The following is a 25,886-nucleotide window of genomic DNA, read 5'->3' on the forward strand; positions in this document are numbered from 1 at the left end:
CTGAAGTTGAATGACAATGATTCATTCACGCATACAATCCACACCTGTAAAAGACACAAAGGTGAACAAAGTACCAAGGTGACAGTCGTGTCTTTAATGGAGTGTTTACATGAGCAGTTATTAGCTGAAGCAGTATAATCAGTCCTTCATGTTGAATCACTTTTTAAACGCTCTAGGCTTCATCACATAAAAACTCACAGTACATTATGTGTTTTAAGACCTTCTATGGCCTTGTTTTTATGGCTTTAACCATTTAATTACAAATAATTTATTGTAGATGTGCAAACTACAGCCGAGACAAACACATACCTGTTATGTTTTAGATCATTTAATTCTTGCCTCCTTATGGAGTTTGAGACCAGAGAAAAAGAACTAAATATAGCTATTTATGGGCGAGTTTGAGGTGTGAGCATTAAAAATATAGGGAGGTCATATAAACGGTGAGTAATAGAGGAGGGTTTGACTGGAAACAGCTGAGAGATAATAGGAAGCATTGCATTGTTTAGTGGAAACAATGAAGCTTTTGTAGAAAACTCAGCTCCATTTAACAATAAATCAGCACTTGGGTTGGTTTAAAGATCTTCATTTCACACTATTGGACACAAATACTCCAGGAACAAGGTTTCCTGTCACATGCTACCAAAGAAGAAGGAGATTTGTTTTCTTGTAGCGTTGGTTTGGATTCTTGTATCCCGACACATGAACATTTTCTTCTTCCTTTGTCTGATGAACAACGGCATCCATTGTGTTAGCACGCACGCATGCACACGTGCCTCTAGCCCTGCTCAGTGAGATAGAATCCTAGCTTGGCCAATGACATCTCACTGCGAAGACGCATCACTTCCCAGAACATCTGCTCGGCTGCAACAAGACAAAAAAACATACATGTCAGCAGTGATTTTAATAGTGAGGGTGTTCTAAGGTTAAAGCAACCGTCGACACCTAATTTAGTTCATTAAATTAATTTAATAAAATCACGATGAAGCTGTTATTAAGTTAGTGATTCTCAACATGTGGCTCTTTATGTCTTCTTTTTAATTATTTCTCCAGAAAACCTTAAAAGGGGGAAACTTTTTAACACCTTTTTACCTTTTTCTTTGGCTATTTTGCAACTTTCTTTATCCCATTTTCGCTAGTTCTTTTTGCCACTTTTATCCAATTTTTTTCGATTCTTTAACCATTTTATGCTACTTTTCATCCAAATAAGCTCCCTTTTGCCAAATAAATACCACTTGTTTAATTTTTTCCCTACATTTTGCCTCTTTTTGTTCCACATTTTGCCACATTTTGCTAATTTAAGCTACGTTTTACCATTACATACCACATTTCCTATTTTTAGCCAATATTTTTTTGCCACTCTTGACTGCTTTTGGCCCATTTTAGTCACTTTACACTCGTTTCTTGCCAAGTTTTTTCCACTTTTATACATTTTTTTTTTTTATCACCTGTTACTCAATTTTTATCACTTTACTTTCTCTGAACGGCGGCATCATCAAATGCCTGCCTGTGTTTGGTTTGATCACCATTCAATGAATCTGACTGGACCAATACATTTTCAACAATGAATCTCTCTGTAAAAAGTGAGGGGGATTTTTTTATGGAAGTGCGGGTGTTGCATCCCCCATGGGTGAGACGCACCTGCATGTCAGTACTTTTTCATAAACGTGACCTCAAGTCTTGTGTTACTTCCAATGATTGTCATATTCTTTTTCTTAATAATAAAATTAATCCTAAAACATGCCTTTTTTGCTAATCTGGAACATATCACCTGTTTATTTTACAAAGTTAACAGTGTTGAACATTTATGCTGTGATTTGATGATGAAGAGAGCGTATAAAGTGCAAAAGTCTGGAACTTTTCACTGGAATTAATATGATGAGCAGATTAAGAGGTTTCAGCAGCACATTTTCAACATGTGGTCCAGTCCTTCAGGCCCAGAAATCATTTAGGTTTTAATATTTCCTGCTCCAACACATTTGAGTTTGATAAAGAGTCATCAGGCACCTTAGCTTTAGCTGATCGGACATAATCATACCGTTAAAAATCTACTGTAAAGCAGGGGTCCTCAACCCTGGGGTCAGAACCCCATTTGGGGTCACAAGACAGAGTGAGGGGGTCGCCAGATGTCTTCAAAAATATTTTTTAAAGAATTTGAACCCATTTTTGCTTATTTTTACCATTTTTCTGCAACTCCACCAAACTTGTCATATTTCAACCTATTTTCATAACTTTGTCTTGCTATATTTTTGCTACATTTATAGCATTTTTGCTACATTACTCCCATTTCTGACACTTCTCCATCAAATTACAAAGGCTTTTCTGCACATTTTCTCCACTTTCAAGACATTCACAGCACGTATAAATCCCTTCCACCACTTTTCCACTAAATATCAAATATGTTGACCCATTATTGTCACTTTTCACCATATTTCATGCTTATTTTTGCCAATTTAATCACATTCATGATTTGTCATGCCCATTATTTGCCAGTTTAAACTACCGGTAATTCTTCTACCCCAACCCCCCAATATTGACACTTTGAACCCTTTTTACCACTTTTCTGACACTCTAATTGGCAATTTTAACCAATTTCTGTGGTTTTTCCACCTTTTCCACCATATTTGGTCACTTTTAATGCATTTTATTTCTGATTAAAACAAGGATTTCCATCTTTAAGATGACTATAAAAATAATAAACTTCCTGGATAACAGTAGATATTATTCTGATAAATAAATAAATGTGGTTATCACACATTCATAAAACAATGAACCATCATTTTGCTGACTTTATGGATGGGCCCCAAAAATCTCCCCCCTTTATTCCCCTCTATAGATAGCCCTGTCTCCACATTCTTCAATGTTCAATAGGGATGTAACGATTCACTCAACTCCCGATACGATTCGATTCACGATACTGGGTTCACGATACTAATCTCTCACGATTTTTTTATTTACAAAATGGGACTGTAGACAATTTTTTTTTTTGGGAAAAAAAAAATACTGTATTATTTTCCTTTTATTTTTCATTGTCAAAAGAATTCCTTGATAAACTATTCAAAAAAATGCAATTTAACTAAAAATAAATCTTGAATTAAATAAATAAAGGAATAATACAAATGAAAATGAAGCCTATTAATTTAAATTCTGGTTCTATAATAAACAATGCAAAACTGCATAATAGTTCTTTTTCTTTTTAAAGTGCAACTGAAAATGTATTTTGTGCCTTAACAATTGGACTTTAAAAAAAAAAAAAAACCGTCATTGCACTGATTTACGTCATATTTGTTTAGACCAGCAGAGGGCGCTGGTAACCCAGTGGTCGGTTGGCATGCAGATATCTTGCAGTGAAGAAGAGAAGCTATGCTAGCAGACAGAGCTAATAGAAAAACGTGACTTTTACAGATATTCAAGTAATATTACAGATATTCTTTCGGTGCTAAAGGGGTAATAAATCATTTATTAACATATTTAAGAGTAGAAGGCAGCCAGAAAGAAAGTATTAGCAGACTCCGCCCACCGCCAACACTTCCGGATAGCGCCCTCTGCTGGTTAAAAAAAGTACTGCGATTCAATTGTCAGAAAATCGATATCAACCGTGATACCTATGAATCGATTTTTAACTGCCTTACGATTAATCGTTACATCCCTAATGTTCAATGAACAAAAAAGCACAAAACAAATATTAAAAATGTGTTTGTATTTACCGTCATGTCTCACCAGGCCCTGCTGAATGTACCGGATGTAAGTGAAGAAGTTACAGACTGTTGTAATCTAAAATAACAAAAACATTTTTAAAAAACAGGCCAAGGTCACAGTGAACAGGAGCAAAGGGAATGTTTGTAATGAACAGATACAGAGAAACGTTACCCTGGCTCTGCTGGAAGGAGAGATGTAATAATAGTTCTCCTTGTCTCCCAGTTTAATGCGATGTCTGCAGGGTCGTGATACACCACTTAAAGCACATTTCCTGGAAAAGAGATGAAAATATGCAGGGATTGAGGCAAAGACCAGTGTTTAGTTTTGGTACAGATAAACTAATAGATAGATACATACTGTACATAGATAATACACAGATAGATGAACTAATGAAGCTTGGATGTCATTTTAAAACCTTTAAAACATCCAACTCAACGTTCTGAAAAAGGGGCTCGAGCACGTTTGGGATCCACATTATGAGGAAACAAAGTAACAGTTATTGACCAGTCAGTGAATGCAGAACCAGTAGAATGTTCTGACTCACTTAGGACCTGCACACTCCACAGCAGAGGCTTTAACCACGGGTACAGCAGACATGGCCACTGGCTCCATGGTCAGAGAGTTATTCTCAACGGCACTTTGAACCATCTTGGAAAGCTGGAGACACGTCAAACAACATGTGGTCAACATTCAGCTGAGGAACTGTGGGAGACAGCAGGTGGTTGGAAGATAACTGATGTTTTTATTTAAGAGGCTGACCTCACATCTGGTGAAGGACAGACATGGTCCGATGTCCTCCCTGTAGATACGGCTCAGAAAGGCAGATGAACGATCCAAGCTGGGATGTTCCCTCCACATCAGGAACTCAGCAAACAGAACCGAGTCCGTCTGCATACACACACAATGAGAACATTTTATTAAGATCCCCATTAGATTCTGAAATCTTGCTGGGGTCTCATCAAATTCATAACATGCATTTTATACGTTTTTCTATTACACACACAAACACACACGTGGAACCCAACGTGAAAAAACAACATAGCACATTATATCCACAGGGCTGCTTTTTTTTTAGAGGTGTGACTCGATTGTAAAAAAAAAAATATCTAATTAGATACTTTATAATTAATTAATCTTTATTAATCTAAATATATCGCCTAAATATTTGACACAAGAAGCAACATTTTTCCAATTTAACTATATTTTGATACATGACTAAATCAATAAAAACAATAAATGAGCTTAAACAACTGAATAGTGTTTATTATTTCCATCACTGAGTGCTAACAAAATGTGTAATATGAATAAAGAATATTATAATTGCACTGTTCACAAAGCACCAACTTAAATTTAACTAAGACATTATCATGCTTTTCTGGATTTTTTTGTGTTTTTGCATTAAAATAAAAAGCAGCACTTAGTACAGAACATTCCAGAGAAGTGGAAAGTGAACAGTGTAAAATAGTTAGAATATCTGTGGATATCATGAAATAAATAGAGCAACTGATGAAGCTGATGAATTTAGTTTGAAATAGTCTTTCTACATAGCAGTTGATAAGTTGGGTCAGACGATGCTATCTGTAGCAGCGCTTCTAGCCCCACCCACATCCTCGACTGTTGAGAGCGGTCGACTATAATCATTTATCCACCGACTTTGTTCATTTGTCACTCACGGACTTATTAATTTTGGCTCTGAACCCTGTCATCTTGTCCAGTGTGGATTGGAGACACTGTCTGCTCCCACTAGGACCATTGTCCTTGCAATCTGCTACATGATTAGCAATGAGGTGCTATCTTCTGCATGTTTAGCATTGAGGTGCTAGCTGCTGCATGGTTAGCATTGAGGTGCTAGCTGCTGCATGTTTGGCATTGAGGTGCTATCTGCTGCATGTTTGGCAATGAGGTGCTATCTGCTGCATGTTTGGCATCGAGGTGCTATCTGCTGCATGTTTAGAATCGAGGTGCTATCTGCTGCATGTTTAGCATCGAGGTGCTATCTGCTGCATGTTTAGCATCGAGGTGCTATCTGCTGCATGTTTAGCATCGAGGTGCTAGCTGCTACATGTTTAGTATCGAGGTGCTAGCTGCTACATGTTTAGCATTGAGGTGCTATCTGCTGCATGTTTGGCAATGAGGTGCTATCTGCTGCATGTTTGGCATCGAGGTGCTATCTGCTGCATGTTTAGAATCGAGGTGCTATCTGCTGCATGTTTAGCATCGAGGTGCTATCTGCTGCATGTTTAGCATCGAGGTGCTATCTGCTGCATGTTTAGCATCGAGGTGCTAGCTGCTACATGTTTAGTATCGAGGTGCTAGCTGCTACATGTTTAGCATTGAGGTTCTAGCTGCTACATGTTTAGCATTGAGGTGGTAGCGGAGGCTACAAAGCTCCAGTGATCTGCAAACTCTTTCTTACACAATTTGCACACAACTGGGCTTTGGTTTTCCATACGTTGTTTTTATTTTATAACTAGAATTAATGCCATGAAGCACAACAACGACTTCTCCTCAGGTTGACCTGTTGTAGATGTTGCATCAGTATTATGGGTTTACCAGGAGCTCATGAAATGAGAAAGGTTTTGCACTGTTTGGAGTACAAAAAAGTGATTAACTGCATTATTTTTCTGTAATTAATAGCAATTAATGTGTTAAAATCCCAGCCCTAATTAAATACATGAGTTAGGTACAAAATCTCAAATGGCCAAAAAAGGACTTGGGCATTTTTGTTATGAGTGTGACGAAATACAATTTTGAGTGTGTAAAGTATTATAGATCATCTGAATCATAACATAATCTAACCGATAAAGCGGACATGGGCTCATCTATAAATGGTAACATTTACAGACCTTGGAGTTGCTGTTAGCTTACCAATAAACGGGAAGAGATTCATCACCTTTACAATAAGTGTTGACTAGGCCACTGGGAGTGAGGCCCAAGGCCAAGGCAGGCTGACCTGATAATAATGTATCATGTTTTTCTGCAGTCAGTGCCTTCTCCTCGCCCTGCTCTCTCTCTCCTCTGTTTCAGGTGTGGTGAAGCTAATGATGGCAGTTCCTGATCTGTTGTTTATGGCTCAACTAGTCTGAGACACTGATGTTCTATCTCTCTATCCTATTCTGTTGGTCCTTCTGTCCACTAACCCCAACCAGTTGACGCAGATGGCTGCCACCTCTGAACCTGGTTCTGCTGGAGATTTCTTCCTGTTAAAAGAGAGTTGTTTCTTCCCACTGTCACTAAACGCTTGTTCATGTGGATCTTGTTGGGTTTTTTCTTTCTTATTATGAATTTGATACTTTGATAAGCGCATTGAGATAACTTTGTTGTATTTTGCGCTATACAAATGAAGTTGAATTGAATTGATTGTGGATGTAGTTTGAATTTCATTTTATTTTAACGTACATCAAAACCACGAGCCTGATTAAATACAATCACAATAAACACAGCCAGCAGATACACATGACAGATTTATGTAGCAAAGGTGAATAAGTACAAATTACCTGTTTGGCCCCGCCCACTGTGATTCATTGACAGACAGGCCAGGCATCAGGCAAAGAAGAACAGAAGAAGAAACAACAACAGGATGACAGAGAGGACCAATGAGGAAGGAAGTGGTTAAGTCTTGAGAAGGAAAACACAAAAAAAAAAAAAAAAAAAACAAGAGTAAGAGTCACTAAAAAAGGGAAGCAGGGAGCAAAAGACTTCACCTCTCAGTCAGGGAATGATCCAGCTTTGTAGGTTTCATTTGAAAGTGTAGCTCAGGACAAACCAGAATAGTGACCATGCCTAATCATCTACATATACCTATGCATTCATTATTACATATATAGTTTTTTTTTTTTTTTTTACTGTGTGCAATAATAATATACATAAACACATCTATTAATACTAACTATGTGCAATGGGGCTATGTGCAATAATATTAGCACTTTAACTATCAACCAACCAGGCTAAGGGCGAGGCGCAATTTCTTATTTAAGACAAAATATTAGCACATTTGCACTTTATCATCCGTCTTGTGCACTTTAGCTGCAATGGTCTGTCCTCAGCTAAATGTCAGTATATTTAAGTTTTTGTATTTTATTGTTCTGTCCATGCTGTCTGATTTTAGAGTTGTCTGTTTTTTTTAATGTAATTTCTGTTGTACACAACATCAATCTGCGGGGGACTACAAATGGAAACTATCCTGTGGCTACAATCTGGCATATTTACATGTTCATGTCCATTAATGTGCATTGTCCCTTGTCACATACAGAGAAAGAAAGAAATAAAGAGCGAAAGAGCAAAAAAAAGAGCAAAAGAAAGACCTGAAACAGAAGCAGCAGACAGATGTACCTCTCGGTCCTGTCGTGTTGTGGGCTGTGCAGGCACTGATGGAGGTTGAGGTGTGGAGGTTGGAAAGCTGTCACTGACACTTTTGTTTCGAGTGTGGCCCCTGACATGTTTATGTGCACCCCTGGTGGACTGCAGCTGTGGGTGGAGCTGACGATTTGGTGAGGAAGGAGTAGACGTCAACACCAAAGTCTTCAGCGCCGTCACTTCAGCCTGTAGAACGTCGATCTGGAACCAAGACACAGAAATAAACTATAGCACATATTTGATAGTCACAGGAAGCGACTAAATATGAGCACTTACTAAACACACTGGTTAGAGCTGGATATAGTTGTTAACATCCTTTTATTATCTCTTATATACTGTTCATATCGACTTCATCTCGTGTCACGGTTTCATACTTTATATGAAGCATAGATAGATAGGTAGATAGATAGATAGATAGATAGATAGATAGATAGATAGATAGATAGATAGATAGATAGATAGATAGATAGATCTCTATTTTATCTCACAGTAGGGAAATTCACATGTTACAGCAGCCAAAGACACAAAGAGAAAGCAAGCAAGAAAGCCAAATACAAATACAGAAAAATGAAAAATGAAATAAAAAAACAAACTAAATACTAGATATGGTCAAATAACAGTACAGAAAATATATAAATAAGCGGTAAGTGGTAATAAAAACCCTTCAGGCTATACTAATGTTGTACATTCTAATTCATTCTGTCTTCATCAGCTTTTAAAAAGTTATTTATCAAAAAACTTTGCCTTTTCAGTTGAATTTTAACCAGTTTGTTGCAGAACCAAGGCTCATGACAAGAGTCCACCATTTTATTGCATCCTGTTGTAAAAATCAAACCAAACTGCCGAGTCAGCGTTTAACAAACCTTTCCCTGAGCTTCCTTCAGTTGTTTTTCTGCTCCAGCTTGTTTCACATTAGCTTCTCGTACCATCTTGTGGGCTTCCTATAGAGGAGTGGATGTAAATAATGAGCAGAAATGCAGAGTTTGTGACTGGAGGGGGCGGTTGGTGATGTTCAGACCTCAAACAGACTGGCAGTCAGCTCCTCCAGCTCCTGCTCCAGCTGAATCCTGACTCGTGACAGACGCTCACATTCCTCATCTTTAACTTTCAGCTCCTGAAAAAAAGAAACATGAGCTGCATTGACAACTTTTCTTTTCCACATGGTCACATTTGCTTTGTTTGTTTATTAGGATCCCCATTAGCTAAAGCATAAGCTATCAGCTATTCTTCCTGGGGTCCACAAATGACACAATGACAATACAATGAAAATAATAACAACATTACAACAACAAAACAGACATTTCAACAACTACAACAAAAAACAACAACAGACAAAAATGCTCCAAAGTATTAAAATTAGTGTTTGGCACTAAAGTATAGTATAAATAATGTGTTTTTGTTAATTTAATGTCACTTGGTAATTAATTCCATTCATGCATAGATCTGTATGTTACTGAGTGCTGTGCTAATGAAGTTCTTACTCTGGGTAAAATAAAACAACCACTAACTGCCTAGTTGAATAATGATGTGTTCCTGTACTGAAAGAAAGCTTTTGGTATGAATAAAAAGGAGGTTTAGTTGTTATAATATTACATAGAAAAACCATCAATCAATATAACTCAAACCATACAAGATTTTGATGCAAATTTAACGACATTTGTCCTGTGGTCACATGACAGAACCACATGTGGAGCTAGAGCTGGGCAATATATCAATATTAATATTGATATAATATTCAAGATATATCCAGTTTTCTATTTTGGCGATATAGAAAATGACAATATCGCCTATATTAAGATGTATCTTTCTTTTTTACTTGTTTTAATTCATACAATTACAGTACAAACAACATATACTAGTATTTAATGTTATTTATAGAGTACAGTCAAACAGCGTTCTTCTTTACAATTTTTCCATATTTCTGAGATAAATATTTTAAAAGCTTATTTTGTATAAAAAAATACACATTTCAGGAGTTGCTGCTTTCACTATGTTTCAGAATGGCATGAAAAGCAGTTTGATGGATTTCTGAGTGCGCTCTAACCCAGACCTTCATCTAAACAAGCCACACGACAGAACACACTCACACGTGCTGTCCCTTAGAGGAGAAAAAAACAAAAGTGGCATATATTGTTCAGCTGTTTGTTAACAAGAGTGTCTGTGTGGCATTTTTTTCATTAGAAAATTTAACCCAAAAATGTCTTTCTGGCAAGATTTATTGACTTAAAATATCCATCATCCATCCATCCATTTTCATACCCGCTTATTCCCGTTTAACAGGGTCGCGGTGGTCTGCCAGTGCCAATCTCCGGCTCTCATAGGGCGCTGGGCGGGGGTACACCCTGGACAGGGCGCCAGTCCATCACAGGGCAACACAGACACAGACAAACCATTCACTCTCTCATTCACTCCTATGGGCAATTTAGAGACTCCAATCAACCTTACTAGTCATGTTTTGGACTTAAAATATTTGACATTGATATTTTATATTGCCAATTTAAGAAAAAATATTGAGATATGAGCTTTGGTCCATATCTCCCGGCTCTACGTGTAGCTTTGTCCTGAACCAGCTGCTACGTTTTAAGGTTTCTGACAGTACATCTGGACCAGAGTATACAGAGCAATAATCTAACTGAGAAAACTTAATTTTTGAACAGTTTATAGTGACTTTAAAGTACTTTGCACACCTTTTAATAAGAGACAAAGTACTTCCAATTTTAATCACCAATTGTCCCAAGATAGTCTAGTCTGGTCTATTACAGCACCTAAACGTTTGACATTATAAAACTTGCTTTAATAAAATCTGATTTATTTTGAGCTCAAGTTTTGTTCAGAACGTAAACAATGAGTAGTTCCAACTATGTTGTTTTTGAGACATTCAATGCAAGTTTGTTACTAGTGATCCAGTTTACCAACAACCGTATTTCTCTCTCTAACTGATCTTTTACAATATTAATAATACATTTTGTATAGCACTTTATCATAGACACTCAAAGTCGTTTTACAGAATGAAGGCATCATTCTTTCACTCCACACTTAGTGGTGGTAAACTACTATTGTAGCCACAGCTGCCCTGGGGCAAACTGACGGAAGCGAGGCTGCCATAGTGCGCCATCGGCCCCTCTGACCACCACCAACACTCACTCACACACTACATTCATACTAGGCAATGTAGGTGAAGTGCCTTGCCCAAGGACACAATGACAGATACCACTCTGTGCAAAACCATCACAAATATCTGTCAGATATTTGTGTCTGACAGATAAACAGTTGGATCATCTGCATACATTGTGTACACTGTAAAAAAGTCCTTCAATGATGTGTTATTATTTACTTTATTTTACAAAGCATATCTGCACCAATAAATTTTTTTATTTTTATTTTTTGTTGTTGCATTTTTTCAAGTTACAGATACGTAATAAATGTGAATATTAAACTAACTTGTAATTTTATATCCTTAAAATTGAGTTTACTTAACTTCACATAAATTAATTTAACAAACTACATTTTTGAGGGTTTACCATAACTGAAACTAAAATAAAATAAAATAAATAAATAAATATACATATCTATATACAGTGTTGGGTAGTAACTGAACACATGTATTCAGAAAACATATTTAGAACACTCATTTGGGTACAGTTACTATTTAATTTGAGAGCATTCAGAATACAGTCACTTTCCCGATATCAAAGGACACACATCAAAGCACTCAGTCATCAAATTTCAGTTTCATAACCATAACATCAAAAAATAAAAAAAGGGAACAATTCCAGCCAGAGAGCGTACTCTTAAGATCAGGTAACAGATTACTTGGTTCTAATTGTATCTTAATAGTTAACTGTGAAGTTGCACAAAAAAAAAATGCTTCTGTGAATAAAAATGATGGACACAAATACCTCTTTTCTTAAATGTAACACATTTTATTAGGTATTTCTTACTCATTTTAATTTAGTAAGTAATTTAGACTTTCAATAATTTTATTTGAAACCAATAAGATTGATTGCATGAATTCATCCAAATCAATTTCTTAAGATATACATGTCAATTTTAATTTATTAACTAAGTATGCTGTTGTTAACAACTGACTCTTTTTTAAGTTAGTCAAAACTATGTTTTTGTGCTTTTTCTTCAAGGCTATCCTTGAAAAAAAAATTAAAAACAGAAGTTCAGTAAACTACTAAAAGTGGTTGGAAAATGTTGGCTTTTTTATTTTTTTTAGTTGGATATAAGCAACAGTTTTTACCTGTTTTGCAGCGTCGAGCTGTTCCCTGAGGATCTCAGAACCCTTTTCTCTAATTTCTTTCTCCTTGATTTCCAGCGATGAGCTGCGGAGCCGGGACAGGTCGCCATGGCCTCGGCATGACCTTAGCCCCGCCTGGCCTTGACCTCCTCCTCCGCCCTTTGCTCCTTCCACCCTGGAGTCTGTTTCTGGATCTAGATATACTAGTCTTTACAAGACAAAAACAAACACAATCACATCAAGAAAAGGGTTTATTTAATACCAGCTGGTAAAAAAAAACACCATGTATTTAAATAGGGATGTAACGATTCACTCAACTCCCGATACGATTCGATTCACGATAATGGGTTTCACGATACGATTCTCTCACGATTTATTTTACAAAATGGGACTGTAGACAAATTTTTTTTTTTGGGAAAAAAAAAACTAGAAAATGCTGCTGTACTATTTTCCTTTTATTTTTCATTGTCAAAATAATTCCTTGATAACAATTCAAAACAATGCAATTTAACTAAAAATAAATCTTGAATTAAATAAATAAAGGAATAATACAAATGAAAATGAAGCCTATTCATTTAAATTCTGGTTCTATAATAAACAATGCAAAACTGCATAATAGTTATTTTTCTTTTAAAAGTGCAACTGAAAATGTATTTTGTGCCTTAACAATTGGACTTTAAAAAAAAAAAAAACGATTGCAATGATTTACGTCATATTGTTTGGACCAGCAGAGGGCGCTGGTAACCCAGTGGTCGGTTGGCATGCAGATATCTTGCAGTGAAGAAGAGATGCTATGCTAGCAGACAGAGCTAATAGAAAACCGTGACTTTTACAGATATACAAGTAATATTACAGATATTCTTTCGGTGCTAAAGGGGCAATGAATCATTTATTAACATATTTAAGAGTAGAAGGCGGCCCGAAAGAAAGTATTAGCAGGACTCGCCCGCCGCCTACAATTGTGGATAGCGCCCTCTGCTGGTTAAAAAAAAGTACTGCGATTCAATTTTCAGAAAATCGATATCAACCGTGATACCTATGAATCGATTTTTAACTGCCTTACGATTAATCGTTACATCACTAATTTAAATGTACCCAGGTTTGAAAATAGATGATATGTTCTACAGCTGTCAACTCTGTTTATGATTAGGTTCTGTTATATACAAGTGTTAGCTAAACTAGCTAAAGCTAATCTACAAATTCAAAACAATGAGTGGAATTTCATGTGGAATTTATTTATTATTTATTTAAACTACCAATGCAACTTTTATGTATAATTACTTCAATAGTAAGAAAAACTAGGATAAAATAATCCTGTTTCAATAAATTAGAGGAAAATATAGTATTTCTTTAGCAATAGTAGAGCTGCTCAATTAATCAAAATGGATTACAATTTCGATTATTACACCCAACGATTACAAAAAAACATAATCGAGAAAAAAAAAAACACCATTATTAAAAATTATATATAAAATATATATATTTATTTATTTTTTTCAACATATGTTTTACTTGCTAAATAAAACAAATCACTATTTCGTACATCTACAAATAATAAAACTTGGCACACACATGTTATTAATACTATCTTTGAGTTGTTTAATCCACGCACATGCAAGCTCCTCCCCTCTGCCCCGCCCCTCTCAAAGCCAAACTAGCCTGCAGGCCAACACGAGGAGAGTTGTTGCTAATGATCTTGAAATATGGCAGGAGAAACGCAGCAAAAACGCTTGGTAAACAAACACAAACAAAATCTCTTCTATGGGAACCACTTTGGGTTTGATAATGAAGACCAAGCGCAAAGACACATCACTTGCACGTTGCGCAAGGGTGAACATACTTGATTTTTAGTGTTTGAAGGATTGTATTTATGTTCAAAGAATATTTTTTATGTTTTTTTGTACAAAAAATAAATAACTTTTTGGTTGACAAATAATCGTGATTTCAATTATTACTAAAATAATCGCGATTAGTATTTTTTATATAATCGAGCAGCCCTAAGCAATAGTACTGCAAACTTGTGGTGAATTTGTCCAATAATAAAAAATAAAATAAAAAAAATAGCAAAAAGGAACTACCAACATTTCCCCATTATTTTTAAATAAATTGTTAAATCTTTCTGTGTACCCCCTGTAATATGCTTCTGTACCCAGCTAGGGGTATGCATACCCCGGTTTGGAAACCACTGATCTATACTTGTTTTAAAATAATTGGACATAAGGGGGGACTTGCATTCAGAAATAAGAGAAAAGAAGAACTTGGAGCCAAAAAAGTTTGCGAACCACTGATTTGAGACCAGCTCTGGTCCCTGAAAAGTCCACAGGACCACAGTTTGAGACCATTAAATCCCACACCAACTTTTCCCCGTTCTTTAGGGTTTAAAGACACATACTGTTAACAACATATAAATTGAGTCTAGTTTTAAGTTATCTACTGACTGGTTTGCTCGTTAGCTTCTACAGTGTTTCCACCACCGGGAAAAGTCACATCTGCAGCCCGCCTTACCCTGCCTATGTCCGGCGGAAAGTCAGTCTCGGTCCCCCCCTCACTCTCACCCTCCGTCGGTCCGTCAGCCCCCCTCTCAGCCTCCTACATCCAGCCCAGAGGAAGCTCACGGTCGGTAGAGAATAGAGAAACAGTCTGAGAGTGAGTGAATGTTGGAGGATCTTTGAATCACGGCTCAGGAATGCGGAAGCTGACGTCGTCAAAACATCTGCGGCGGCGGCGGCACGAGCTCAGTGATCAAAGTAACGCTGGTAACCAGGGGCGGAGCAATGATTTTAAAAGAGAGGGCAACCATCGACTCCCAAATGAATTAATTTACTAAATCCATGATAAAGCTGTTATTAAGTCAGTGAAAACCCTTTTCATTGGCAACTTCATTTATCCAATTTTTGCCCCTTTTCCAATTTTTGTTTTTTCAGATTTAATTTCCTTTTGCCAATAAATGTCCCTTTTGCCTAATTTTTGTTTATTTTTTCAAGTTGTTTTTGACACTTTGATTCAATTTTTGACGATTCTTTAACCATTTTTTGCCACTTTTCATCCAAATATGCTACATTTTGGCCCAATAAATACCACTTGTTTCAATTTTCTCTACATTTTGCCTCTTTTTGTTCCACTTCCACTTTTTCATATTGTTTTCAACATTTTTCTCATTTAGGTTACCTTTTTCCATTACATACCAACTGTTTCCTCTTTTTTGTCACATTTTTTTTTATTTTTTTGCCACCCGACTGCTTTTGGCCCATTTTAGTAACTTTTTTTTTTGCCATTTTTTGGAGCATTTTTTGTCAACTGTTACTAATCTTGCCTGTCTTTGTTTAACTTCTCAGAACGGTGGCTTTGTCAAATGGCTGGCTGTGATTGGCTGATCACCAATCAATCAATCTAACTGGAAAATATGTTTTCAACAATGAATCCCTCTGTAAAAAGTGGGGGAGGAATTTTAGTTTTTATGAAAGTGCGGGTGTCGCACTCGCATCCCCCACATGTGAGACACGCCTGCTGGTGACTGTTTGAACTTCATCACCAGATAAAGCGAGTCTTCCTCAATGAGACATTGTGTTGTTACATGACAACATAAACAAACACTATCAGCCATTATATTATGACCACTGATAGCAGGCAAAGTCAAATAAACTGGTGGATAGTAAGGGTGTAAGAAAAATTGATTCGGCAATATATCGCGATATTCACTGCACCATTATTGTACCGATCCAAAAATTGTCCAAATCGATTTTTTTTTTAAATGAAAAAATAACAATAATAATTTAATTGTGCTAACATCTGAATCTGTGTATTGTTCGTTCTTTGATTATTCCGTTTTAAAACCAGAATAGAAATACAGAAACAACAAAAACCAGATAAGCAGTGTTTTTCTGTTTAAAAATGAAAATCTTTTTCTGTTTGTGAGATATACAGTATGGATATTTACAGAGGAAATTAGAACTAAAGTCCACTGCACCTGGTTTCCCTCCTGATAAGCCTAGATATTGAGGCTATGGTTTGTATAGTTTTGGGCTATTTTTACCTTAAACTCTTGCTTTACTGTTTGGTCACTGACATGCAAGTAATATCTTGAAGATTTACTTAATTTCTGAAAAAAAAAAAAAATAACAAAAAGAAATGTTATGTTGTCAAGACATTAAACACTTAAATATTTTTTTGCGTGCATAATAAAAGCAAAATGAGCTTTACTAGTTATGGATACAACTTAATCCTGATTTTATAAAATAGCTTCGGAAATAAACCTAAACATTAGAGTGAGACCATACTCACATGTACAGTATATTTGCTTTTTCAATTCAATTCAATTCAACTTTATTTGTATAGCACAATTTACAACAAAGTCATCTCAATGCGCTCAACAAAATGTGTTTGAAAATTCAACACTTACTGTCCAACAACACAGCCTTCCTGCTCTACGGCCTCACTGGAGGTGTGAAGAGCTGCTGAAGAATTCCCAAAGAAAACTGAGGAGGAGTACACCGCAATTCCAGATCTTCCCGTCTTCAGGACTTCATAGCTCGGGTTTGATGAGGTTGAAGAAGGAGGGGAAGAGGAAATCTGGACACTGTGGATTCCTTCGAAAGCATCCATCTTCTCTCAGGAAGCAATAACAATGGAGCCAAATGTTCATTATTTAGTCAAATCATTTAAATAAAGTTAAAGGACTATAAGAAGGTTTTTTGAAGCTTCAGCACCTAAAGAGGCAGAGAAAAAAACAGGGTCGCAGCAGTTTTACAGAGGACAAACAATGACCTCAGCAGTTTTCAACCTCTGACTAGGACATGGTTTACACACTTTTCTTCTTTTCTTTTCTAGGAGGTTTCTGGTTCAACAGGGTTTTGAGTCATCGAGAATGCGTGTCAACACAAATTAACAAGATTCTTTGTGATTAAACAGATTGTACTCACCACAAAGTGTTGGTTGTCCGTAGTTATTGCAGCAGAGATCTTTGAATGTTCTCTGTTAAGTTGCTCTGCTGCTGGTGTCTGCTTAGACAGGGAAGGTTAATCACTAACACCTTCTCACCAGCAACCATCCAGCATCGAGTTTCTCACATATTTTCCAGCAGAGGGAGGTCACCTGACCAGGAGCTTCATGAAATAAACACAAGGACTAGTTTCAGATGAAAAAAAGGAGAGTTTTTCTGTATCTAGTTTATACATACAGCGGCGTGTCACATGTTTCTATAATTAGAGTCAGACTCTGGTTTTAAGATGTACTTTATATTTCATATTCAAACACATCTCCTCTGGTTTAACCTGCCTATGGCAGTGGGTGCTCTCATTTACTCAGATTAACAGGACCTCAGTTTCACAATGCAGCTTTGTTGCAGGCACAGATTAACACATCAAGTGACCGGAGGTAACGACTCTCCCTGCTCTCTTTACCTTCACATCTCAATCCACCGTGAGCGCAATGGCCAGGCTGGGTCATTTCAGGAGGTAGGTAGGTCAATTTGACCCTTCAAATATTCAGTTTTGCCTTTAAACTCTACTTGCTATGCAATGGTGTTGCTTATCAGTTAATAAAAATAAGAAAAACAACACCAAAGGAGCAATAACTAATTGAAGTATATGTCATCTGTGTGTCACTGTTGATGATAAACTGACCTTTTGTGTTTCATTGTGCAGATGTGTCTACTTTGACTGACCTGTGCTGAGGGACAGGAGAAGACCCCCCCCCCCCCAGGTTGATTTCATGTCAGGTCACCATCAGCCAACTGTCGGGCCCAAAAACTGGAGCAACAATGACGGTGACATATTCCCGAAGAGTTGCTAATGCTGGTCTGGGAACCTTCTTCCACTTGTTGTTGCGATGGAAAGGCAGCATCTACAAACTGCTCTACAGAGAACTGATCATCTTCACTTTCCTCTATTACTTCTTCAGTGTTGTTTACAGGTAATCTTTCTCAAAATGCTCTTTTCAAATCAGTGGGGTATCAGATTTAATTGTTGATAAATGTATGATGTTAATGCTCTACAGCTTGATGTATCTAATCAGTCCAGAAGAGGTAATGAATGACAGCTAAACCATAAATGGAACTTATTCCATTTAATTGGTACAAATATGAGGTTTGCCGTGGAGCAGCTTCTCTTAATAAAAGTTGTGGAGAGTGTTCATATGCTTTTATTTTATTATTCTTATAGAAGTGCATTTGCAACTTAAAGGCACTGGTGTTACAGTCAAGATGGAAAGTTCTTGTAACTAAAAATAAGTGAACAAGCACAGTATTCAAAATCACAACCTCATCCTAAACCTCTGCACCAAGGGTTAGAATTGCACAATGCGGTTACAAACGTTCTGTTCTCCTGGAAAAATCCTAACCAAGACTCATCAATTGGTTGGTGAGGTCTACTTTGGTTCAGTATAAGAGCAATAGTCTCACTCTGCAGCTAATGCATTTTCTCCATTATTTTGGTTGATTTATTGACCAAAACTACCTTAAAGGCTCGTGCTGAAAAGAAGACCTAATCATTTATCACCCTCTATAGATTTGTGCTTAATGAAGACCAGAAGAGGCTGTTTGAGAAGTTGGCGATATACTGTGACCGCTACGCGGAGCTCATCCCCGTCTCCTTTGTTTTGGGTGAGTTTGAGGTTTTCTCATTTTCACAGTTTCTTCTGACAATTTCCATTGAAAGTCTTTAGTTTCATCTTCTCCCAGGCTTCTATGTGACTTTGGTTGTGTCACGTTGGTGGGGCCAGTTTGAGAACGTACCCTGGCCAGACCGGTTGGCAGCATTGGTGGGGGGTCATGTTCGTGGGGCCGACGAGACCGCCAGGCTGACCCGACGAACTTTGATGAGGTACGCCAACCTCTCTGGTCTGCTGATCTATCGCTCTGTCAGCACAGCCGTCTACAAGAGGTTTCCCACAATGGAGCATCTGGTGCAAGCAGGTAAGATACATTATGCAACAGGTAAAGTTGCTTAGCATGATTCTAGTTTACTATAATAATAATAATGATAATAATAATAATAATGCATTTTATTTGTAACGCACTTTACATTTGTACACTATACTCATGGAGAACAAAGAAACTTGCTAAGAATTCTGCTCTGTTTGTTTGGGGCGCTGATTGTAAAGTTGTGGATGCTAAGATAAACAGCTTTTTGCAACATTGACCAACAAACCACATTTAAAAAATGTGATTTTTTTAATGTTACTTTTGACCAGATTTACAGCAATATTTGTGAAATTTGTGGTATGTACTTGTCTCTTAAAAATATAATCAATGAAGTCAATGTTAAATCTAAATCTAGATGTTAAATGTAAATCTAAATGTTAATTTTAAATGTCACAGGTGAAACTAAATATTCAGCTCATATGCAAATTCACCATTTAAATTTTGATTTAACATTCAACATTTAGAATTAACATTTACATTTAACATAGCATCTAGATTTAAATGTATTATTTAGATTTAGCATTTAACATTTAGATTTAGCATTTAACATTTAGATTTACATTTATCATTTAAATTTACATTTAACATTTAGATTTACATTTAACATTTAGATTTACATTTAACATTTAGATTTAACATAGCATCTAGATTTAAATTTAATATTTAGATTTAATATTTAACATTTAGATTTAGCGTTCACATTATATTATTACGAGAAAAAATATAATACATTTTACAAATATTGCTGTAATTCTGGTCAAATAACAAAAAAATCACATACGTATTACTTGCAATTGGCGCCCCATATATTTGATGCTTTTGGAGCAACATGCCACAATTTCAAGCTTATACCGTCACTGACAAAAACACAAAAAAATACATTGACAATAACATGTGTTCTCTTGTAAAGGTTTAATTACATCAGCAGAGCTAAGACACTTGGAGGATTTGCCGTCTCCACATAACAAGTTCTGGGTGCCCTGCATGTGGTTCGTCAACTTGGCTCTAAGGGCGAGGACTGAAGGACGCATTAACAATGACGTGGCACTAACTGCAATACTAACTGTAAGTATTTTCAAAGTTTGTCTAGGAAAAAAAACTAAGATATTTTTAATTATTTGGATCACCTTCGTTTGTGCTTTGTTTAGGAGTTGAACAGTTTACGTGCAAAGTGCTTGAAGCTTTACGGTTACGACTGGATCAGCCTCCCTCTCGTCTACACTCAGGTTTGGTTTACGCCTCAACAGTAAAATAACAATAAGTGATTCTTGATTATTAAAATGATCAACATTGGCCCAATGAAAACCCATCTCTGAGTATAATGATTACACACAATTATCAACAAAGGCTGATTCACAAAGCCTTAATTAGACCATGAATCAGCCCCATAGAGTACTGGTCAAATATTAACCGGTTGCTGTGAAACGCAGTCAGAGTTGATGAATGTCTTTTAATTACCGGTAGGTGGTCACGGTTGCAGTCTACAGCTTTTTCCTGGCTTGTCTGATTGGTCGTCAGTTCTTGGACCCAGCTCAGGGGTACCCTGGTCACGACCTTGACTTCTACTTGCCCGTTTTCACCTTATTGCAGTTTTTCTTTTATGTTGGTTGGCTCAAGGTAAGATTTTATATGCCAGGTATAAGATAGAGAATACTTTCCTAGTGCTACTAAAATGTACTTGTTTGTGTTTTATTAGGTTGCTGAGCAACTCATCAACCCTTTTGGTGAAGATGATGACGACTTTGAAACTAATTGGCTTGTTGATCGCAATCTCCAGGTTTGGATCTAAACCAAAGTCGTTAATACTTTTAAATGCAATCAGCATTGATTTTTGATTTGCGTTGGCCACCATTATGTCTCAGGTGTCCTTGTTGTCTGTGGACGAGATGTACGACAGCCTGCCTCATGTTGAAAGGGACATGTACTGGAACGAGTCGGAACCCCAACCTCCTTATACCACTGCAAGCGCTGAACATCGCAAACCCTCATTCATGGGCTCAGCACTGGATATCAGGTTTACTGATGGATTTTTAGCACACATGGTTCTGTCTCTAAAGAATCTTAGTTGTCCAGGTCATGGTATATACCGTAAAATTAATGAAGGCACATGAAATGAATATTAATGAAGAAAAACTCCAAACGGTTTGAGTTGTGACTTGCGCTATCTGCCGACATACCAGTGGAGGTACTTAGACTTGGTCGTAGATTTCCATTCAAAATTTTTCCAATTTCAAAAAATACCTTGATTATGGGTGGGGTTCCTGGAGCAGTTAAGACACGCCCAGTCTATACTATAAAATCTCCAGTGAACAATCTATGCTATGCAAACTAGCTACTCATTACTCAATATACCTCATTATTCACCCTTCTCTCAGTACAACCTACTCACCACAGGATGTAGAGCCCACAGGTGACAGTTTTTATAAAAGGGGCGGGGGCTAGCAGTGCTCGTTTGGAACGCAAGATGGTCCCAAAACATCACATGATCTTGTTCTCAGCCAATAGCAAAAATCTACTGTAATATCCTGGTTTCAACCCATAGAGGGCAGTCACTCTGACATTTTACAACTAAATATGTCAAACGTAAATACTTTGACTAAAATGTTGAGAGTTGGACCAGGATCAATAAACAGCACTACTTCTCATACCCAAATACATTTGTATTCAGCAGAAAAAAGTGGTTGTGATTGTCTTTCTTATTTGTAAAGAGGGTTTCAGCCAAAAGCTGCAAAAACAAGCTGGTAAATGACAAACTAAAGTAACTCTAACATTAGAACAAGGTGATGTAAACTGGTAACAGGACAAAATACAAACATTCTGAATCATAGTGGACAAAATTCTATGGGACAGAATTCCAACTCCTTATTAGAAAAAAAGGACAAAATCCAACTGTATGTATAATATCAAAATAATGCCACATTTCATTACTAACATTTTTTCACATTTGGGATTATGATTAGAGCTTTTTTGTTTTGGGGTTTAGTTACTCATTAAGGATAATAAGTTTAAAAAAAAAAAACAAGTTCTGATGAACTACGGCCGGGCCCGCGGAACGTCTTCGCACTGAATAGCACGTACCACGTTCCCGAAAATTCAGTCAAATGACTCGGTTCTACCAAGTAAAACAAATCAAATTGTGCGACGTAAAATTGTAATCTACGTTGAATTGCTTTTGAAAATGATACAGTATATAACACGACTATGTTCCGATAAATGTAAAAATGACCGGAAAAGGGGGTGGGGCCCCGGGCTTCGAATCGAATTGTGCGAGGCATAATCGTAATCTACGTTGAATTACCTTTGAAACAATATATCACACAACTATTTTACCATAAATTTGGAATTTACCGGAAATGCGGGGTGGGTCCCATTTCAAAAAAGGGCTCAGAGCGACTCATCATACTCATTCATAGAGTAATCGTACCAAATGCATTCCGAATGAATGAGAACTGATGGAGGAATAATAATTTGAAAAATGTTGCCCACGCCCCCTTGACACGTACAGGGTAATGGGCCCCATTTGTATATTGGTATGTGCCAATGATTCGGTACCACCAACCGTCGTAATAGTTGACGCAAATAAATGAGAAATCCACTTTTTTTTTTCCCCCTGGGCCCCAAATCAAAAATCAGTCTCCGCGCATTGATGTGTACACATCCATAGATTATACCTACCAAATTTCAGCCCAATCCATTCATGAATAACAGAGGAGTAGTGATTTTAACTAGTGTACACAACAAAAAGAACAAGAACAAAGTGAGTGGCGTTTTAAGTCCGGTAGCCTGGCCTAACAAGAGCACTCAGAGAGTGCAAACCTCCGCACATTCTATCCACAGTACCTTCCGGATCATCTCCAAAATCCAAAGTGAATTTAATCTATTCAGAACTTTAATTAGATATCCTGCTAATAAATATCCACATTAACACATTGCCTCCTTGATGGAGGTGAAACTTCACACAATTATGACTTTATTATGAATTACGACTATAAATATCTATCAGATTAACGTTTGACCTTCTGTTCTTTCCCACTTAGTGTTCCAAAGGAGGAAATGGAGTTTCAGTCCAATCTGGAGCAGATCAAAGAGAACGAGGAAGCCAATTACTCCACGCCACTGCTTGGAGGACTTGGTCGTCTTCTCGGGATTCAATCTCCAAACTTTCCTCGGTCGTCGCGTGTTTCCCTCCTGCGTCGCCGACCAGGAGCTCCACTGAGTCGCTTCCCTCTTTACCTTCACCCAGAGGCAAACCTGGCTTTAGATCATTCCCGTCAGCCATTGGGCCTGGATCGAGATCCGGACTATGCTTTCTCTAACATGCCCATGTATGAGAGACCCGGTTTCTACAGCTGCCCACAAACACCGATCCACTGTGTGCCCCCCGCACTGCCCCGTTCTCGACCTGCTCGGAGAACCCCACACGAGTGGAATCGTAGCTGTAGCTCCCTCGCTCCTCAGATTGTTGGCTCACAGTTTCCATCACCAGACACCCCTAACCTCATCCCCCCACCCCCATCCTCTGCTTTCCCCTGGCTGGGTAAAGATACCGATAGTCAGAGTCCGACAACTTTCTCCTTTCCCGACCCTCCTCCTCAACTCTGTCCGATATCTAAAATCAGGCCGGGACACGGTTTGCTTTCTCGCCGCTCTCCACCTCCTCGTCTAATTCTGGAGCCCGTCCCGTCAACCGACTGCCAGCCCGGTCCGCTAAGCGCTCGGACTACAGGCAGCGCAGGAGAAAGAGTGTTTTCATTCACTCCACCTTCTCGAATAGCTCTGACAAATCCCAGTAATCCCAACAGCAGCTCTAGCAGCATTAATGTAACAAGCACCAACGGCACCGCAGGAAGTCTCTGCAACAGTACGAGTCACATTAATTATAGTAACCATAGCAGTTATGGCACTAGCATGAGGGTGAGCGGGGGCAACAATGGGGGGCTGACCAGTAACATGAATGCTGTTTCCACTTCCGTTCCAACTCAGCAGGAAGCCAATCAGCAAAACTCACCCAATGATTCAGGGATCTCATTGGCTGAGGGAGATCTGCTGAGAGATGGCAGCATGAACAAGGCAGGAAGTGGCAGAGAGCACACCTGACCAGACGGAAAGTAACACACCTGAGCAGAAAGGAAGTAATGCACACCTGACCAGACAGGAAGTAACGCACCTGAGCAGAAAGGAAGTAACGCACAACTGACCAGAAAGGAAGTAACGCACAACTGACCAGACGGAAAGTAACACACCTGAGCAGAAAGGAAGTAACACACACCTGACCAGACATGAAGTAACGCACAACTGACCAGACGGAAAGTAACACACCTGAGCAGAAAGGAAGTAACACACACCTGACCAGACATGAAGTAACGCACAACTGACCAGATGGAAAGTAACACACCTGAGCAGAAAGGAAGTAACACACACCTGACCAGATGGAAAGTAACACACCTGAGCAGAAAGGAAGTAACACACACCTGACCAGACGGAAAGTAACACACCTGAGCAGAAAGGAAGTAACACACACCTGACAAGACATGAAGTAACGCACAACTGACCAGAAAGGAAGTAACGCACACCTGACCAGACAGGAAGTAACGCACAACTGACCAGACATGAAGTAACGCACACCTGACCAGACAGGAAGTAACGCACCTGAGCAGAAAGGAAGTAACACACACCTGACCAGACATGAAGTAACGCACAACTGACCAGAAAGGAAGTAACGCACACCTGACCAGTCAGGAAGTAACGCACCTGAACAGGCAGGAAGTAGCAACACCTGACCTGACCAGATAGGAAGTAACATGAAACATTTCCCACAAACCACTGCAGATTTCTGCCCTTTCAAAGGGAGCGTTTCCTTATTATTTCTGTACATCATAACATGCAAAAGTTATTTCAATGAAATGTTCAGTTCCATTAAATAACAGTTTGGTAGTTAATATGTGACGTAAAAAACACATTGAAAAACCTGATCCGTTGTAGCAATCTGGAGCAGCGAAGGCTTAAATGATTGACTGCAAACATGACTTATTTTTCACTTCCTGATTAACTCACAGTTAGCTTATTAGCAATGCAAAAAGCACATTAAGAGATTAAATGTTCAACATATAAGGCACTAATGAAAACTTGGACAAACACATAAACCTTCCGCATAAGAAGCCAAAGCATTAAACATTAAAAAAAAAAAAAAAAAAAGTATTTGCTCACAACTGTTTTTCAGGGTTTGAGCATTTTGTCAATCTATGGCACACCATGACAGTTTGGACGACGCCATGCTTTTAACACTATGGAAACAGTTTGGGAATGTCCTTTGTTATTCCAACATATAACTGCACTCCAGTGCACAAAGCCAGGATAATAAAGATGTTTGAAGTGGTCCTCAACCTCAGAGTCCTGACCTCAACCCCATCCAGAACTTTTGGGATGAACTGTAACGACTCAACCTTCTCGTCCAACATCAGTGTCTGCACTAACAAACAAATGCTTTACAACGTGAAAGGCACAAAACCCTCCAAAATCTTTAAGAAAGCCTTCCAAGAACAGTGGAAGCTTCTAGAGCTGCAAAAGAGGGATTAATACCAGATTAAAGATTTGAAAGGGTTGACTGTCCAATCTGTGTACAGTACTTCATAAGCAGTTTTTGCTTTGTAGCAAATTAAGAGTTCAAATCCA

The 25,886-nt window shown here is 37.9% G+C and overlaps 2 protein-coding genes across 2 annotated transcripts; one reads left to right on the top strand and one right to left on the bottom strand.

Annotated features, from left to right (window-relative positions):
• Positions 1-74: 74 nt before the first annotated feature.
• On the bottom strand, positions 75-17,333 carry rab3il1 (RAB3A interacting protein (rabin3)-like 1). The gene is made up of 11 exons (XM_028449714.1): positions 17,215-17,333; positions 16,695-16,897; positions 12,299-12,503; positions 9,071-9,166; positions 8,916-8,993; positions 8,029-8,253; positions 4,456-4,584; positions 4,241-4,353; positions 3,868-3,967; positions 3,705-3,771; positions 75-861 (listed from the first exon to the last, which is right to left on the bottom strand). The coding sequence occupies exons 2-11, from the start codon at positions 16,895-16,897 to the stop codon at positions 776-778; spliced, it is 1,302 nt and encodes a 433-aa protein (XP_028305515.1). The 5' UTR covers positions 17,215-17,333; the 3' UTR covers positions 75-775.
• A 720-nt stretch (positions 17,334-18,053) lies between these two features.
• Positions 18,054-24,483, top strand: best1 (bestrophin 1). The gene is made up of 9 exons (XM_028450444.1): positions 18,054-18,205; positions 18,799-18,893; positions 18,972-19,205; positions 20,125-20,279; positions 20,363-20,440; positions 20,679-20,831; positions 20,911-20,991; positions 21,077-21,228; positions 23,252-24,483. Exons 1-9 carry the CDS (start codon positions 18,054-18,056, stop codon positions 24,309-24,311), a joined length of 2,160 nt encoding a protein of 719 aa, XP_028306245.1. The 3' UTR covers positions 24,312-24,483.
• The last annotated feature ends 1,403 nt before the right edge of the window (positions 24,484-25,886 follow it).

The sequence above is a fragment of the Gouania willdenowi genome, chromosome 6 (assembly GCF_900634775.1).
Source record: "Gouania willdenowi chromosome 6, fGouWil2.1, whole genome shotgun sequence".
NCBI lineage: Eukaryota > Metazoa > Chordata > Actinopteri > Blenniiformes > Gobiesocidae > Gouania > Gouania willdenowi.